This window comes from Trachemys scripta, chromosome 6 (genome assembly GCF_013100865.1).
Source record: "Trachemys scripta elegans isolate TJP31775 chromosome 6, CAS_Tse_1.0, whole genome shotgun sequence".
Classification (NCBI taxonomy): Eukaryota; Metazoa; Chordata; order Testudines; family Emydidae; genus Trachemys; species Trachemys scripta.
The window spans coordinates 67490567-67506856 of record NC_048303.1 but is presented as its reverse complement, the minus strand read 5'-3'; the positions used below and the strand labels follow the sequence as shown (position 1 = coordinate 67506856).

The following is a 16290-nucleotide window of genomic DNA, read 5'->3' as shown; positions in this document are numbered from 1 at the left end:
GGCTCTGCTCCTCCCCTGACTCTTCGGCTCTGTTTAAGAGCCGAGCTGCCCCAGCGCTACCGGCTTCGGGCAGCCCCCTTGCCTCCGGACCCAGCGCCGCCGGAGCCCGGGAGGGAAGTGCCCGGCCGGCGGCTGGGGTCCGGAGGCATGGGAGCTGCCTGAAGCCCATAGCGCTCGAGCAGCTCGTCTCTTAAACAGAGCCGAAGAGTCAGGGGAGGAGCAGAGCCGCCATTTTCCCGGACATGTTCGGCTTTTTGGCAGTTCCCCCCGGACGGGGGTTTGAGTGCTGAAAAGCCGGACATGTCCGGGAAAAAGAGGACGTATGGTAACCCTACCTAAAGTGAAAATAGTTATTTAGATGCCTAAATGTCATTTATATGCACGTTCCGCCAGCCTCCAATTGTAAAGATTTGGCCTTTATCAATCCCATAGAACTTTTTTGCAAGAGACCAACTGCCCAGTTCCTGCTATGGTAATTACATTCTACTTACCTAAAATTACACTAACCGTTTCAGTTTGAAAAATATATTCATCTGCATTTCTGGCCTAAAAGCTGTATATAGTATTGGTGTGGCCTATCAGACAGTTGCTGTGTTTCACTCCAGAGGCAACTTCATTTCAGTGTTTAAGTATGTAATGTACACAGGGATCCCTGAGGCTGAAAGGCATTATATAAATGTAAGGTCATTACTACTGTAAAATCAATACAGCTAATATTATTTGCTTCCTAGTCTCAAAGTTGCAGTTGCTGAATATTTAGCTTGGCTGGTGCAGTAAACAAAAAATGTTGTGGTTAAAAAATTGTAATTTGTTTGTGAGGGTGTGTTCCGTTGGGTAAAACTTGGCTGGGTAAGTGAGTTGAATAATCATTATCCAAGAGCCTTTTGCCTCAGCCCAATGGAGAACAGTCCTGGCACTGAGAGCTGGGTCAGCATTGTGTGTCTTCTTTCCAGCTGTAGCTTTTGCATTTTATTGCCTTTTGCTCCCGGGTTTCAAGATGGGACCACTGGCCTTAACTAGCAGAGATTGAGTAGAGTCACGAAGTGCGGTTTGCTGACTAAACACAGAAAAACTTCAGTTTATCAAATGCGCCATAAGTCAATTAGCATGGATTTCCAGTTAGGACCTAGCAAACAGATAGTGAGTGCAGCCAATTGGGTAGGAGGGGAAAGAAAAAATAATCAGATTAAACTGCTCATAAAGTTAGGAGCTTACGCTCTTTGTATAATGGAAATTGGACTGAGTTAGTTACAACCATGTTACATGTGATTGTTGCTGTCAGCTGGGTTCCAGCATGATTTCCATGATCATTGGGGACAGGAATTTGTACTGAGAACTGTGCCAGCCGAACCAGGCCATAGGCTAATCGCCTTATGTAGTCAGTTGATTTTTAAGAGAGTTCTCAGAGAAAAAGTCCTATTCCCATAGCTGAGGGAAACTATGCTAAACCCTGATTGGCAACAGCTGTGTTTAAAAAGATCTATATCATTGTACTTAACTTGGTTTTGATCTCAATGTAGATAGGGCCTTAGAGATCTAAATAAGGTTTATGTAACTGTGAATCCACAAAAGGACCTTTTCATCATTAATGCAACTATAATGATGTTTGTGTGTGCACAACAACACTAACAGCCACTATGAGCTGAGTTTTGACATTGGGGGGTGGAGTGGGGGGTGGGTGGGAGACTGATGCCCTGAGATCTGGTGTGCAGATTTCTCAGTCCTGCTCCCGTTTGCATCTCAGGAGGATGTATTATCAGTGCCTCCTGTACTCCCTGAGTCCATATCTGTGACATTTGTGAAGACTCCACTCCCTGAATAAGGGAGTCTGTGAACAACCTAGGAGGAAAAAGCTCTTGAAAGTTATCTCTGGAACCTAATAGTGACATTGCTCAGTGCTACTCGTATTAACAGAAACATCCAGCCATTGTGCTTATAATCCATGGTTGTTAGACACAGTGGTGAATACTGAGGCACTGAGATAGCCGGTTCCTAAGAGAGGAAAAGAAGGTCACATCCCCCAAAAATGCAGTCACCTCCAAACCTGCCCACAAGTGAGAGGGAAAGAGGAGGTGCATTTCTTCCCTGTAGCCAAAAGCCTCAAACACCTTCAGAGTGTTATAGGTCCAAACTGCCTCCCACACCTTCCTGGTTGCCAAAAGCACCAACTGTTTTCCTATTGGCTGTCAAAACCTACAGCTTCCCCCTAAATGATCTTTCTTATGCAGTTGCTGCAGAGCATATGGGGGCCTTCTCTATTGAAGTAATGCTAATTGTATTTTAAAATAGTGTATTGCTGTGAAAAAGCGGAGGAAGATTGTCTTGTGCAGGAAAAAAAAGACATTGACATAATGATTTGGAAGCATTTATTTTTTCATGGCCTGTAGCTAGTTTTGCAGCAGCATCACTACCAAATGTACTCAGTGCTGCAGTGATTGCTTAAACTCTTGCTGCGTCCAGACAGTGTTGACCCTTGAATTAGCTTCTGAAGGCCTAGGGGTTCCCTAAAGCATCAGTGAAGTGCTCATAAATGAATGATTTGGGGAGATCCAACAAAAGGATCCTATTCTTACCTCATTGTTTTGGTGCATATTTGTATTTGTACTCATAGGTGCCGACTTCCACTGTTCCTGGTGGGTGCTCGGCCTCGCCCCGCCCCCATTCCACCCCTTCCCTAAAGTCTCCGTGCCCTTCCCGCCCCCATTCCACCCCATCCCCCAAGTCCTTGCCCCTGCCCCGTCTCTTCTCTGCCTCCTCCATTGAGTGTGCTGCGTCCCCACTTCTCCCCCCCGTCCCTCCTGGAAAGTCTAAGCACCGCTAAACAGCTTTTTGGTGGCGGGAAGTGCTGGGAGGTAGGTGGAAGAGCAGGGACGCGGCGCGCAGGGAGCGGGGAGGAGATGGGGGGCGTGGGGGAGGAGGGGAGCTTGGCTGCCGGTGAGTGCAGAGCACCCACTAACTTTTCCCTGTGGATGCTCCAGCCCCGGATCACCCACAGAGTCGGTGCCTATGTTTGTACCAGTTTTACAGGTTCCCTTGTCACAGTTGCTTTGGAACCAACTTGACAGTTTCTCCTGACTGTGTACACTGAGAAACTCCATCTAATGTGCTTTCACTGTAGACCTCTTTCCTCTTCTCTTCTCTAAACAAGCCACACACAAAGTAGTAGTTATCTGCAAGTTGCATGCTATAGTCACATTTGGGCTACAAGGTTTCCACTATTATAGACTGGGGTGGGCGGGCGGGCTGGCTTTCTTGCTTTGTTTGTTCATGCCAAGTTGTGGCTGAATGTAAATCTGCCCCATTCCCCAAAATATATATTTAGCACTGCTTTGTTTCTCTTTTTATGGTCTAATAGAATGCTTTGACGGGTGTCCAAAGTGAAGACATTTGACAGTCTCAAGACAATGAGTAATGGTGCCGCACAGATTGTTGGCAGGAAATATCTTGTGTTCAGGATGGAGTGAAAAAATATTCCCAGCAGCCTGATGGCATCGTATTGTGTTGTCATGCCAGAAACCGGGGCTGTAAGAGAGGATTTGTTGGAATTCCCAACTGCTAGGAATAGCAGAGGCTCAGCACGGCAGTGGATGCTGACACAGTCTCTGAGGGGACCCATAAGTAGTACATGCCTTGCTGCTGTGCTCTCCTCTCCAGCTGTGGGAGGGAGGACCGTAGCTTTGTCCATTTCACTTCATACTTAATAAATGTATTATCAGGCCATGAATGCCTATGGCAGCTATTCTGCAGGGAGGAGGAAATGAGAAAAATGTCCTGTAGAGAATGAACTTGCCTGCAGGGAGATGGGTATGATATAACTGGGTCTTATTTAGTCTCGGATTCCTAAAACTTCTGTGAAAAATGGATGAGAATCTCTGCATCCCCTTAGGCTGATACAGTAATATTCTGATGTGTTAGGCCCTCTCACGTTCTTTAACCATCCACAACAAAACTAGAGTTAGAGTAGCTTTGGTGTCTGCATGGATTTTTTGTAGTTCTTTATATTTATTAAAATGCTTGGTCAGGAGGACTGATGGCTCCAGGGATTGGTAATGGGATACAAAGCTCTTCACCAGTCACCAGTTCAAATCCAGACCAGGTCAATATTGGCCAAAAGTCATTACATCTGATGGCCGTTCAGGACCTGTGTGAAATGAGTCGGTGATCTCAGTCCAGTGGATTGATGTCCACATCACAAAAGCCATCATTCCACTTGGCACCCCTGTTGTGACAGCCTCAGCAGAGAGGCCAAAGGTCGACTGGGCATGGAGACTAGCCTAGCAGAAGAGAGTTGAGACCGTACGGTGAAGCGGGCAGTGCCACTGCACATGCTATAGTAGTTCTGTGCATAAAGAGGCTATGGTCTGCGGGCTGTCAAACATTGGCCCCTCCTCCAGTACTAAACACACCAACACAAATGTTCTGCACAGAGATTACTCCTCATTGCTCAGTGTTTATCATTATTCCATCGGCCTCAAAACCGGAGCAACGGACACTTCCATTAGTGTGTTGAAAAGCTGTCTCGTTTCACTATATCTTCTATAATTTCCTATGTGTACTCTAGTGAGAGACAGTGACATTCTTATAGACTCCCCAAAAAGATCCCCATGCTTGTTGCAGTAGCAGCACCCTGGTATTTGGAGATCAGCAATGTCACAGAAAGCTGTGCTGAATCATGGTGGTGGCCATTTCTTCACATAATGCCAGTTACCTTTGGACCAAACTGCAAAGTTTGAATTCAATCTTCTGCACTGCTTATGGCTGTTTGGATCTGAGGTTTGGGTTCAGCTCTTGATGGCAGTGATATCCAGCCATGAAGTTGGGATCCTGACTTGGATATAAGTGTCTCCAAAATTCAGGTGTATTTTGAACATAGATTGGGCCTGCTCTTGCAGACGAAAAGAGGAAAGCGAAACTACAGCGTATTGTAATGATCCAAAGGAACAGTGACAATTAAAAAGTGCCACAGTGAAGTGTCCCTTTCTGCCATACTGCAGCTCAAACCGTACATGCAGATGTCTATAAAGCTTTTATGTATTAAAAAGCAACCTGTCTGCTCCTTTTTGGCAGAGTTATTTCACATTTACCTCTTTCCTTGACCTAATTATTACATACATTAAATGGGGTCAAGGGGCTTGGAACTTCGTAGCATTTCAGAACCAAATTTTGTGACTGGCTGCAGTGAAGTCACAATGACATAGCCAACTGCAAAATTCAAGGATCCCTGCCTTTTTATGCTACGACCATTATCCAGGGATTTGGGAAGTGCAGCACAGGGTCGTGGAAATGTCTATATCAGTGGTGGGCAACCTGTGGCCCACGGGTTGCATGCGGCCCATCAGGGTAATCTGACTGCGCACTGCAAGATATTTTGCTGAGGCTGACTGTCCGCAGGCACTGCCCCCCACAGTTCCCAGTGGCCAGGAACAGCGAACGGCAGCCACTGGATGCTGCGGGGCCTGTGGACAGTCAACATCAGCAAAATGTCTCACGGCATGCAATCCGATTACCCTGATGGGCTGCAGGTTGCCCACCACTGGTCTATATGCTGTATAATATAATAAATCACTGCCAAGAGAGAAACCCCAAGAGACAATGTGTAGCGGCATGCTGGGACAGACTCCTCAAGAACATGGGGAGGGGGCTAGCTATTTTGTCATTTTTCACCAATAACCAGGATCGTTTTTTTTTTAAATAGAATGAGTAGCTCTGCTCACCACAGGATAGTCGCCCAAATCACTAAGCAACTATACAACTTGACAGAATTGTCCATCTGTACTTGGCCCAGAACTGGAAAAGCTCCGGGTCAGGACAAAGCTGTGTAGGGAAGCTTGACCAGGGAGTGCCTCCACTGTGCCCCTCTCTAATTATAGTGAAGAGTCCTTCGCATCCATAAGCACCACTGGTTTGATTTTAGAGATGCCAAACCTCCACAGCTCCCATGGATTTCTGAGAGAGCTGTGACTTCTGAAAAAAACGGGGCGGCCAGGGCGGCAAAGCAAAAAAAAAAACCTGCTGCGCGGCTGGAGCGTGGGTGCAGGGGGACCGGCTGGGAGGGGGAGGGAGCGGGCTGGCGGGAGAGAGAAGGGGGCGGCCAGGGCTACAGCGGGGGCGCTGCCACGCGGCACCTCTCGCTGCGCCGCCTCCTGCCGGGAGGGCTCCGCTCTGGTCGGGGGAGGGAAGGAAGAGGACTGCCCTGCAGGGCGCTCTGGTTCTCCCCGCCGACGCCCCCTACAGGGCGGTCGGAGCACAACAACAACAAAAAATAAATAAAAAAGGAAAGCAGCCTTCCGCCCTAGGATTGGGCAGAATGCCGCCTCCAACCATCAGCCATCCCAAGCACCAGCTTGCTCAGCTGGTGCCTGGAGCCGGCCCTGCTTGTGTGGGACCAGGGTTTGGGATTTTCTGCCCAAATTGGATTCAGAGCATTTGATGTGGCTAGATGTACTAAAGTAGAGAAACGTTGTTAACTAGCCTGAAACCATTCCATAAGCTTGAGCCAAAGCTCTTTAAAGCAACTCAGCAGTTGTCCACTTTAATTCCACTCAGCAATTGTTTTGGTCTTAAAAATGTAAACCAAGATTCTCCATTACTACCGTGTCAGTAATTTCAATGAATAAGTGGTATTGTTTTTCAGAGGCTGCTGCTGTGCGTTAGGCCTGTGAGCTACACATACTCGGAAAGTAGTTTTTCCCTTCAGAATGTTGCAGGCAGGGATTTTCCCAAATGACTTGTTTAGTTCCCTGCTGACTGTTCAGTGCAGCAGGGAGTTATTAACTAATCGAAACAGAACCATAGTCTCTTGTGTGATTTGCTTGCAGGCATATCTCTGATCACAGGCTCATTCCCTGTCACTGCACACATGAACCAGTTTTCTCTGCGTGCATCTCACACAAGATGTGATGTGCCGCTGCTGTGTTTTCTCAACTCCCTGTTGCTGCAGGATCAATTGGAAAAGGAAGGTGTGGGAGGTGAGAGCAAAGGTGATGCTGATCTTCAGAATGCTAAACAAAAACAAGTGGTAAGGTTGAAACAGCTACTGAATTTAGGGTGTGTCGATGTTTGAGTGTTCCTTTAAAATAGTTAATTCTCTCTCTCATTTAAATATAAACATACAGACACCCACCATAGATTCATTCTGAAAAGATGCTGTGTTATAAATAGCACAGTTATTTTAACATGTTCTGTTCTATTAAAACTGCATTTGCTGATTCTTCATATTCTGCTGATTTATAATAGCAATCAGGAGAGTGAAGCTGTGCTCAGAATTCCATAAATGCATATAGCCCTTTAGTGCATTAATGAAATACAAAGTGCACCTCCAAGTTCCTTATCACTCAGATACAAACTACAGAACAAATGACTGGAAGGGCACAAATGTTAGAAGGATTTTCACATGCCAAAATGGGATCTTTTAGTTAATTGGGGAACAGTAGATACTAAGGAAGTTCTGAAGGCACAGAAAATATTTTCACAAGATCTTATAAAGGGATAGAGAGACTGCTGATATACCAGCATTTGCAGCTGTGATGAAGTCTCTGGCATACTGGTAAAAATGGAAAATGCAACACCTTGGAGGAGAGAACTTGAATTCATGTGTTTTGGTTGTTCAGCCAATCTGCAAACAAATCTCAGTTTCACTAATTCCAAAACAAATTAGTAGATGTTGGATGAATATCTCTTTGCTTTTGCTGCTGCTTCAGTGTCCATATGTCTGAGTAGCACTTTTCTGTAGAAGGCCCATTGAAATCAATGCAATATAATAATAAATAAGTATATAGCAGGTACTCAGAATTCAAAAGTGTTGGATCCCTGTGGATTGGTTTGCAGGGGTTCGTGAGGTTTCATTCCATCAAATTGCTGCGATGTCTTTCATGAGAATTCCTGCAAAGGGCGGATGGTTTGATGCTCTTTTCAGCAAACTGCACTATCTCAGGAAAAAGTAACAACTACCTGAATCCTGCCACTACAAGTTAGGAGATTTATTTCACTTCATAGCCACATTGCAGGCTCCTAGTGGCAGTAAGTGTGGAAGGAGTAGGGGGTGCAGATGCACACTGCGAAAGCTCCTGCATGCCCAGGAGGCTCAGAGCTGGCACCTGAAAAGAATCTGACCAATCTAGGAGGTACTGAGGACAGGTCAGGCAGGAGATGTACTGATTCAGTTCCTCTCCGAGGCAGCCTCCCTGTAACAACCCAGAAAAGGGGGGAAATGGGGAAGGAAAGGTAGAGGTACAGATTTAATCCATAGAGTGTATGGTTTTAGAACTTCCTTCATTGACAAAGTGGATTTTCAAAAAAACCCACTGTGTAATAACAGAAGCAAGTCAGTTGCTTGTTTGCTCACAGTGCAAGACAAGCTCCTAGAAATCTTTTTTAAAAACCCACTTTTCATCATTTCTTCCCTAGCACTTTAGTAGGAGCTGTCCACCAGGCCTTTGTCACGGGTGATGTGTTGAGAATTTTAAAATGAATTGCTGCCTTGCAGGGTTCCTTACTATGCAAGTTGCTGCAGTGTGGTCTTTGTTTCAGTGCAGTATTTTTTGGCTGATTCTTGATTTTAAATGGGCCTGAATTATTTTTTTCCCTTCTCCTTTTGCTTACTATATATATTCGTCCTAGCTCACCTACTACTCCTGCTGTGTCACAGCCAGCATAAATATATTTTCCCCCCCTCCCCACCTCCCTTCAAAGTCCCCAACCACCCACCTCCCCAATGCAGGCAGGCACTCAATCTCTGTGCTACTGTGTTCAGGTTCTTAAATGGCTCTTAACATTGTAGTATCAGAGCACCTGTCAAAAGTGCATTAAAGCAATGTGACTAACTTCTGTAATGTCTGGTTCATTCATCTCTGATTCGCTCCCCAAGGTGAAATGGGGGGAGGGTGTTTTGCTTAACTAAGGTAAACTATTATCTGTACACTGCTGTGTGTTTGTATTAGCTAAAGCAAAGGCAATGAAATGCACCTTGCATTTGGGAGCTGAAAGTGGTGAGATCTGTGATGGTCCTTAGGCCCCTGCCTGCCTCCTTCCTCAAAAAAACAAAAAAAAGACCGTGACCCTAGAAATTTAAGAATATGCATGAGTCTATACAGCAAAGAATTTTTAAGACTTTTCTTTAACAAAGATTCTTCCCACCCTCTCATTCTAACCTAACCAGTATATCCTTAACAACAATACATTGGTATAAGTAGCTAGCATTCAGTTTTTCCCTGACTTGTTTTGGCAAAACCCTTCTGTTGCTGAAGATGGATTTTAAATTTGTTAAACTAACATGTTAAATGGCTCTTCCTGTGGTTATAAAATGCTGCCACTTTCAGGCCAACACTGGAACTGTGGTCTGGTTAAGAGGCAATTCCAGAAAATCTCAGCATAGTCTCCGAGGAATTCAAAAGGTTTCACACACTGCAGTGTGATAAGTTGGTGTCAAATGGTCTTTAAGGTGCATCATTCCTCAACTCTATTAAAGTGCAGATCTAGACTGGACAGGGTCTCTAGAGAAATGGTATTCTTTGACAACTCTCAGTGATTATGTATCAAATGTGTTCAGCTTACAATTAAAAATATGCTTGTTTCCTAACTGTGAGCCTTGCAAACCCAGGCTAGGCCCAGAAAGTCAAGCTGGGTACTTCTCAACAGTTCTGCAGGTCAAATCATGCCTTCACACCTATTTTAGTGACCACTGTCTTCAAGTTAAGCACCTGTGCAACCTCATCATAGTGAGATTCTGCCATAAGTGACACCTGTACAACCCCCATAGCGCTCAGTAGATTTGTACAGGTGTTACTGATTAGCTTTGTAATTGAAATTTAGTAAACAGTTTTGTTAATGATGGACAAGATGAACTAGAATCCAGTTCTCACACACTTCGTTGTGTTGGCTCTGCAGGGATAGCAGGAGGAAACAACTGTATACATTTATTTTAGTCACTGTAATAGGGATATGTTACTCAATATATACAAGGCGTAGATCTGTTGAGTAAAGTGGTATTTTCCAGTGACCTTCAGTGAGCTGTACTTTGATATTACTGCCCAATAGAATTCAAGCTCTTCTGTATTTTACAGCTGCGTAAGAGAATCTGAGAAAGTGTCATTGTGGGAGGCCGAGTGTACATTTGGTATGGTGGATACACTAGTACAATTACAGGGACTTACATCATTTGTACAATGGGGTAAAAGCACACAGAGCATTAATTTGTTTGTATGTTTCCTATATACACAAATTATGGAATATTTTCTTTGGCTAACACAGTAAACAAAAAATTCTGTGGTTTAAAATCAGAATTACATTGTGTGGGGAGTCCTACCAAATAACCTTGAGAGTTGAATAACCACTGCCCAGTGACCACATTCGGACAGGTGGAGGTTGGGTCAGTACTTTGTCTTGTTTTTAGCGGTAACTTTTGGATTTCCCTTGTGGCTTCGGAAGTTGGAAACTGCATATCATGATGATGCCTCTAGCATAAACAGCAGAGACTTGTAATGAAGAACTGGGGTTTGTTGATTAAACCAATGAATTGAGGTTTTCAGTGGTGCCATAAATTGGACACCATGGATTTCCAGTTAAGGACCTAGGACAAAGGCGCCAACTGGAGGGTGGGGGGCAGGCAGGGGAGCGCGGGAGCCCCTCCCTGAGTTTCATACAGGAGGTGTGCAAGCTCCCAGGTCCTTAACTACAGCACAGCATTAGTGTGAAATGTAAGTTCTGTAGAGGAGATGTGCCCCTGGAGCAGGGAGTCAGTATTTTGTTTACAAACAGAGGCAGGGTGATTAAGATAAGAAAGAGCTGGTGATTAAATTAAGGGAATGGAAATTTAGCGTGTAAAAGAGGAATCCCTCCGTGGTGGGGGAGAAGGTTGAGGGGTTGTTTCAGAGAGAACGGGGGATTCAGAAAAAATACAGCAAAGCACTGAGCCTAGGTTACATTCAGAAAAGGGAGAGATTTGGAGGTGTAGGTGAAAAGAAGGGGTCAAACCCAGGGAAGGGCTACCCGTGTATAGAGAAGTTCCCACTCTACCTGTGGTATTTATGTAGTCTCATCACCATAATCTGAGGCTGCACCTCACAAATCTAACCTATTTCTCCTCCCAGCCCCTCGGTGAGGTAGAGCAATGCTGTTATCCCCTCAACTACCTGAAGGGGGGTTCCAAAGAGGATGGAGCTAGGCTGTTCTCCGCGAGGTGGCAGATGACAGAACAAGAAGCAATCGTCTCAAGTTGCAGTGGGGGGTAGTGGGGTCCAGATTGGATATTAGGAAATACTATTTCACTAGGAGGGTGGTGAAGTACTGGAAAGGGTTACCTAGGGAGGTGGTGGAATCTCCATCCCTAGAGGTTTTTAAGGTCTGGCTTGACAAAGCCCTGGCTGGGATGATTTAGTTGGTGTTGGTCCTGCTTTGAGCAGGGGTTGGACTAGATGACCTCCTGAGGTCTTTTCCAACCCTAATCTATGATTTTACAGATGGGGCACTGAGGAACACACAGACTAAAGGCCAGATTTTCAAAGGTATTTAGGCACCTAGTGAGATTTTCAAATGCACTTAGAAGGTTTGATGCTCTGGAAACCCCATTAGATATCTACATCTTTAGGTGCCTAAAAACCTTGGAAATTCTGTCCTTAAAGCACTGGCCTTGGGCCAGACAGGAAGTCCATGGTGGAGTAGAATCCAGGTCTCTCAAAGCTAGCTCCCTACCCAGAACACCAGCCTCTCTCTCTGCTGCATGCTGCAAAAAAAAAGAGGACTCTGATGGGAGCAAAACCAAGGTGGCCTGTTCTGAGATTCCAGCAAATGGTCCCAGGATAGATGTCATGGTTGACAGCATGAAAAGCAGCACAGGGGTTAGGAAGGATGGAGAATGAGAGTCAGATGAGAGGAGGTCACTTAACTCCCAAGGGGTTGCAGGTTCTGCCCCGTGCTGGGTAGTACAGCAGTGGCTGCTGTGCAATTTTACATTTTAACTGAAAACCATTTTGTTCAGTCATTTTTTGTTCTGAGTTTGAGAAAAGGAAGGAATGAGAAAGTGTCATATAAGAAGTATCAGATGTGTTTATGCCTCAAATTCTTAGGGTTTCAGCTGTATTCAGGCCAATTCCAGAACAAAGAACAGAAACTGCATCCACAGAATCCATAAAGTCAACGATTCTTGTCATGATTTGCATTATTCATCTGTGCTCAGCGTTGTTCAGAATATGCCAGAAAATCCAGTCCCTGAGTCAATGCATATCAAATGTGTAACTCTGGATAAGATGGCTCAGATATTTAAGTATATAGTGTGTAGTTATTGACCACACGTTACCACATGTTCACTGTCATGTTTATATCTGTGAGTGGAGGTACTGATGGCAATAGAAGTTTTACTTGATTAAGGACTAGAAGATTTGACCCTCCAACTTTCTTTCTAAAGGAAGAGCTGTCCAGAGCTCCTGTGCCTGTTTATTTTCCTTACCTGCCTGCAGTGGTCCTGATATAGCTCAGAAGTCTGTTTTTTTCCTTTAACTTTAAAATATGGAATTTTCTTGGTGTTTGGTTTTAAATGTCCTCCTGTGAGAACTGCAACTCAATCACTGTAGTGTTGTTTAAGAGCCTTCTGGAAAGTAACTAGCCTTTAAACAGAAGTAAAAGCAGTGTTGCCTACTCTCATGATTTTTGTCATGAGTCTCATGATGATTGTTTTCCTTAAAGCCGCAGCTCCTCGAGTCAAGTGGATATGTGATGATTTCAGCTTTCATTCTTAAAGAAAAATGAAGTTTCTAGTCCTCGTGGCTGTGCAGAAAGCTTCAAAATGTGACCCCAGTGAAACCTAAAGGCTCAAAAAGCAGAAGGCAAATAAAAAGAACCCCAAATCTGTTATTTGTACTTAATCTCATGATTTTAAAGCCAATCTCATGATATTTGGTGAGTCTGATTAATGATTTTTGAATATTTTGGGATTGGCAATACTGTGAAAGTGACTTGAAAGTGTCAGTTTCACTCCTGTTTAAGATTAGTTTCTAGTCTATTGTTTGTAGTGAGATAACACACCTCTAGAGCCCCAGGCAGATGCAGTATAAACTCATAGGGCGTTACCCTAGGAGGACGTTTCCAAAGTTAAATGATCTATTCCAAGTTTGAAGAACTGCAAAAAAGTGATACAAGTAATCTAGATTTTTCTATAATTGTTTCAATTGTTGTATTCAACAGTTAGTAGCGAAGAGTATACATTAACATTTTAAACCTAACCAGTGTTCCTTAAGTGACTTGACACAAGATGTGAGAATATGTTAGTATTAGAGCTGAGTGAGTCTATTATTTATTAAATCTTTTTTTTTCTTTTTTTTACATAGGAGCACTATATCTAATTCCTATCACCTAATTTCTAAGTTATCTGCAAAAAAAACCCTAGTGTGTTCAGGTGTCGAAGTAGCCCTTGGAATCACGGTTAAAGTTGCGCGCGCGCACACACATGCACACACAGTGCCCCTGACCTAGGAACAATGTACCAGTACAGCCAGCCCAGAGGGGAAACGGGAGAAGCATAAATCAAATAAAATAGATGTGTAAATAAAGTTTAGTAGAACCTAAGTGGGGTGAAGTGAATGGAATTCACAATAAAGTTCAAAATGTCAGTGCAATTAAAAAAATACTGTTGATCAATTTGGACTGAAAAAGGGACATTTACAGCAAATGGAGACTATTTTAGTGGATCTCATGTTAGCAGGTAGGCAGGCCCACAATCAAAAGTTTTAACAAGGGATTTGATTTTACACGTTCACTACAGTGTCTTTACCAGACAGCATACCTAATCTCTAGCCTTGGGTAGGTTATCTAATATGCCTTGAGTATTTGTGAACTGTATGAATTCAGGATTCCAACACCTTGCGTCTAGAAATTAAAGATGCCCTTGGCAGCAAAGAACCTAAATGCAATCCTGAAGCTGCTCCAAACAGCTCTTTTTACTTTATGCTGAAAAATACCCATGCTCCCCCTATAAATCATTACAGTAGATAATTGTATAGTCTCATTGGTAGCATGATAGCTTTGTGTATGTAATAAACATATGTTAAAAGAACATTAAGTTTGCAAAGGACTCAAAAGTTAAGAAATGCTAGAACTATGCAGTCTCTAATTACATGACCACATACTCTTTTTTCCACAGGACCCTGCTGCATTCAGTGCACAGAATGAATGTAATGAGCACCTATTCACCATCTTGTTTTTTCCTCATTGTTCAATGTGTAGCGCTGGGTCTTATTTATTGAATGCTATTCAAACCCTGCTCTGAAGACAGAATTCTTCATTTCCTTGTGGGTTTTTCAGTGGCATTCATCACTATAGTATCTGAGTGCTTCAAAACCATGACTTTATCCTCACAACACCCCTGTGTGATAAGTTGATATTATTGCCAGTGGAGATAGAGTGCTAAGGTCAGAAGTTTCCAGTAATTTTGGGTGCCCAACTTGAGGCACCTAGCACTTGATTTTTCATAGTACTTTCCATTCTGTAGCACTTCATATGTTCAAAGCACAGCTCCCATTGACTTCATTTGCAGCTGTGAGTGCTCATCACCTCTATAAATCAGACCCTGGCAATCAAGTTGAGCACCCAGAAAATGAGAAACACACAACTACTGACCACTTATGAATCATTTGGTTTCAGTGACTTGCCCAGCATCACATAGGAACTTAGGCAGAGGTAAAGGCTGGAATCCAGTACGGAAATTGTTAATTTCCGTAACAATGAGACCCTCCTTTCTTTTCCTGCAGGGTGTGACTCGGGTGGTTGTTTTGGATGCTAGTGAAGCCTTCCTCTTTAGTTATTGATTTCTCCCTCTTTTATGTAGTGAGTCTTCCTGCAGTTTTTTCTAGTAAAGAGAATTTTTAAATAAAAACAAATGTTTGACTAGCAAATTACCTAGTTATCCTAGGTCCACCATGTTTGTATTTAATTGTTTTATATATATTAGCTTTAGGTTTTAACTTCTTTATATTGTTTACTTTACTATCTGAGTTTCCATCTTAAATATATAGAATATGCTATATACTAATATCTTCTTCCATGCATCTCTTTTCCTAACTGTGGATATTGCACATTCTGCGCTTATGTGAGAGACATGTAGTGTGGACAAGACCATCCCCAGTGACGATCTAATGTTTGTTCATATTTCTTTTTATCTTACATTCCTAATATGTGAATTGTTACTGTTTTGCTTCTAAAAAAATCAATTTAACAAAAGTTTAACCTCATAAAACTAACTCCTGCATTATCAAAGTAGTATAAAAAAATGTTTTCCTCCTTTAAATCTAACAGAAGGAACTTTGTTGAATGCGGTCTATACTCTTGCAAGTCCAAATTATATGGATAACCGATTTTCTCACTCCTTGTGTCCTGGTGCAGAGAGAAGAAACTGAAAGGGAGAGTGCAAGAGTTAGTGAGTGCCTTAGAGAGACTCACGAAGAGCAGTGAAATCAGACATCAGCAGTCTGCAGAGTTTGTTAATGACCTGAAAAGGGCAAACAGGTAAAGGATCTTCTAGTGAATGGATGCACACATTGACTTCTGCTGCATTCTGGTAGTGCACTGTAATCCTCTCCTTTCCCTAATGAACAGTTTCTACATCCTCAGCTGCTTGTCCGTAGAGTCTTGAAGAATGTAAGGTTAGAGTTGGGGGAAGAGACTAATCCTTGTCACCGTGTGCTCCATAACCTGTGTTCGTGGGTGGGTGGGGAGAGATTCAATTGCAGTTAAAAATATCATCCATTATAAAACAGTTCTCCGTTTAATCATGTTTGTGAATTATTGCAGTTTTTGTTCACCACCTCCCTGGCCTGGCTCATGCATCTCTTCTTATCCCTTCAAATTCTCCTATTATCAAGTTTCCTTCCATAATCCCACTCAGTACTTTAAAGTGTAGCACTGACAGTGATACAGACTGTGCCCCCTCTCCCAGTTGGTCTGCATCAATAGGCTTTGATGGACTGAGGGGTTACAATTGTTGGTCCCCTTCCTTCAAGGAGTCAACCATTCACCGTGTAATTTGTCACTCATGAGCCATACTTTACCTGTTAGAGAAAGTCTTGGCCATTGAGGTGGCGGGCAAGACTTGATCTTCAACCAGCACCCATTTGGGGTCTCCTACTGAGCGAAAGGGGAGGTTGAAGAGAGGGCATTTGGCAACTAAATGTAATACATTGTTGGACTTCAAAGGGACACTCTCAAGATCTATCTAGGCACTTATACCTCATGCTCATCAGTGCATTACCTTACAGGGAAGTAGTATTTATCCCCATTTTACAGGTGCAGAACTGAAGCACAGAG

General features: G+C 43.5%; 1 protein-coding gene across 5 annotated transcripts in view; it reads left to right on the top strand.

The window, feature by feature from the left end:
• MCC (MCC regulator of WNT signaling pathway) overlaps nucleotides 1–16290 on the top strand; it is a 321315-nt gene that overhangs the window by 300229 nt on the left and 4796 nt on the right. For all 5 annotated transcript variants that reach the window (XM_034773020.1, XM_034773019.1, XM_034773022.1 and 2 more), the window contains one exon: nucleotides 15370–15492. In XM_034773020.1, the coding sequence (XP_034628911.1) occupies nucleotides 15370–15492 (123 nt within the window). The remainder of the gene's footprint in view (nucleotides 1–15369; nucleotides 15493–16290) is intronic.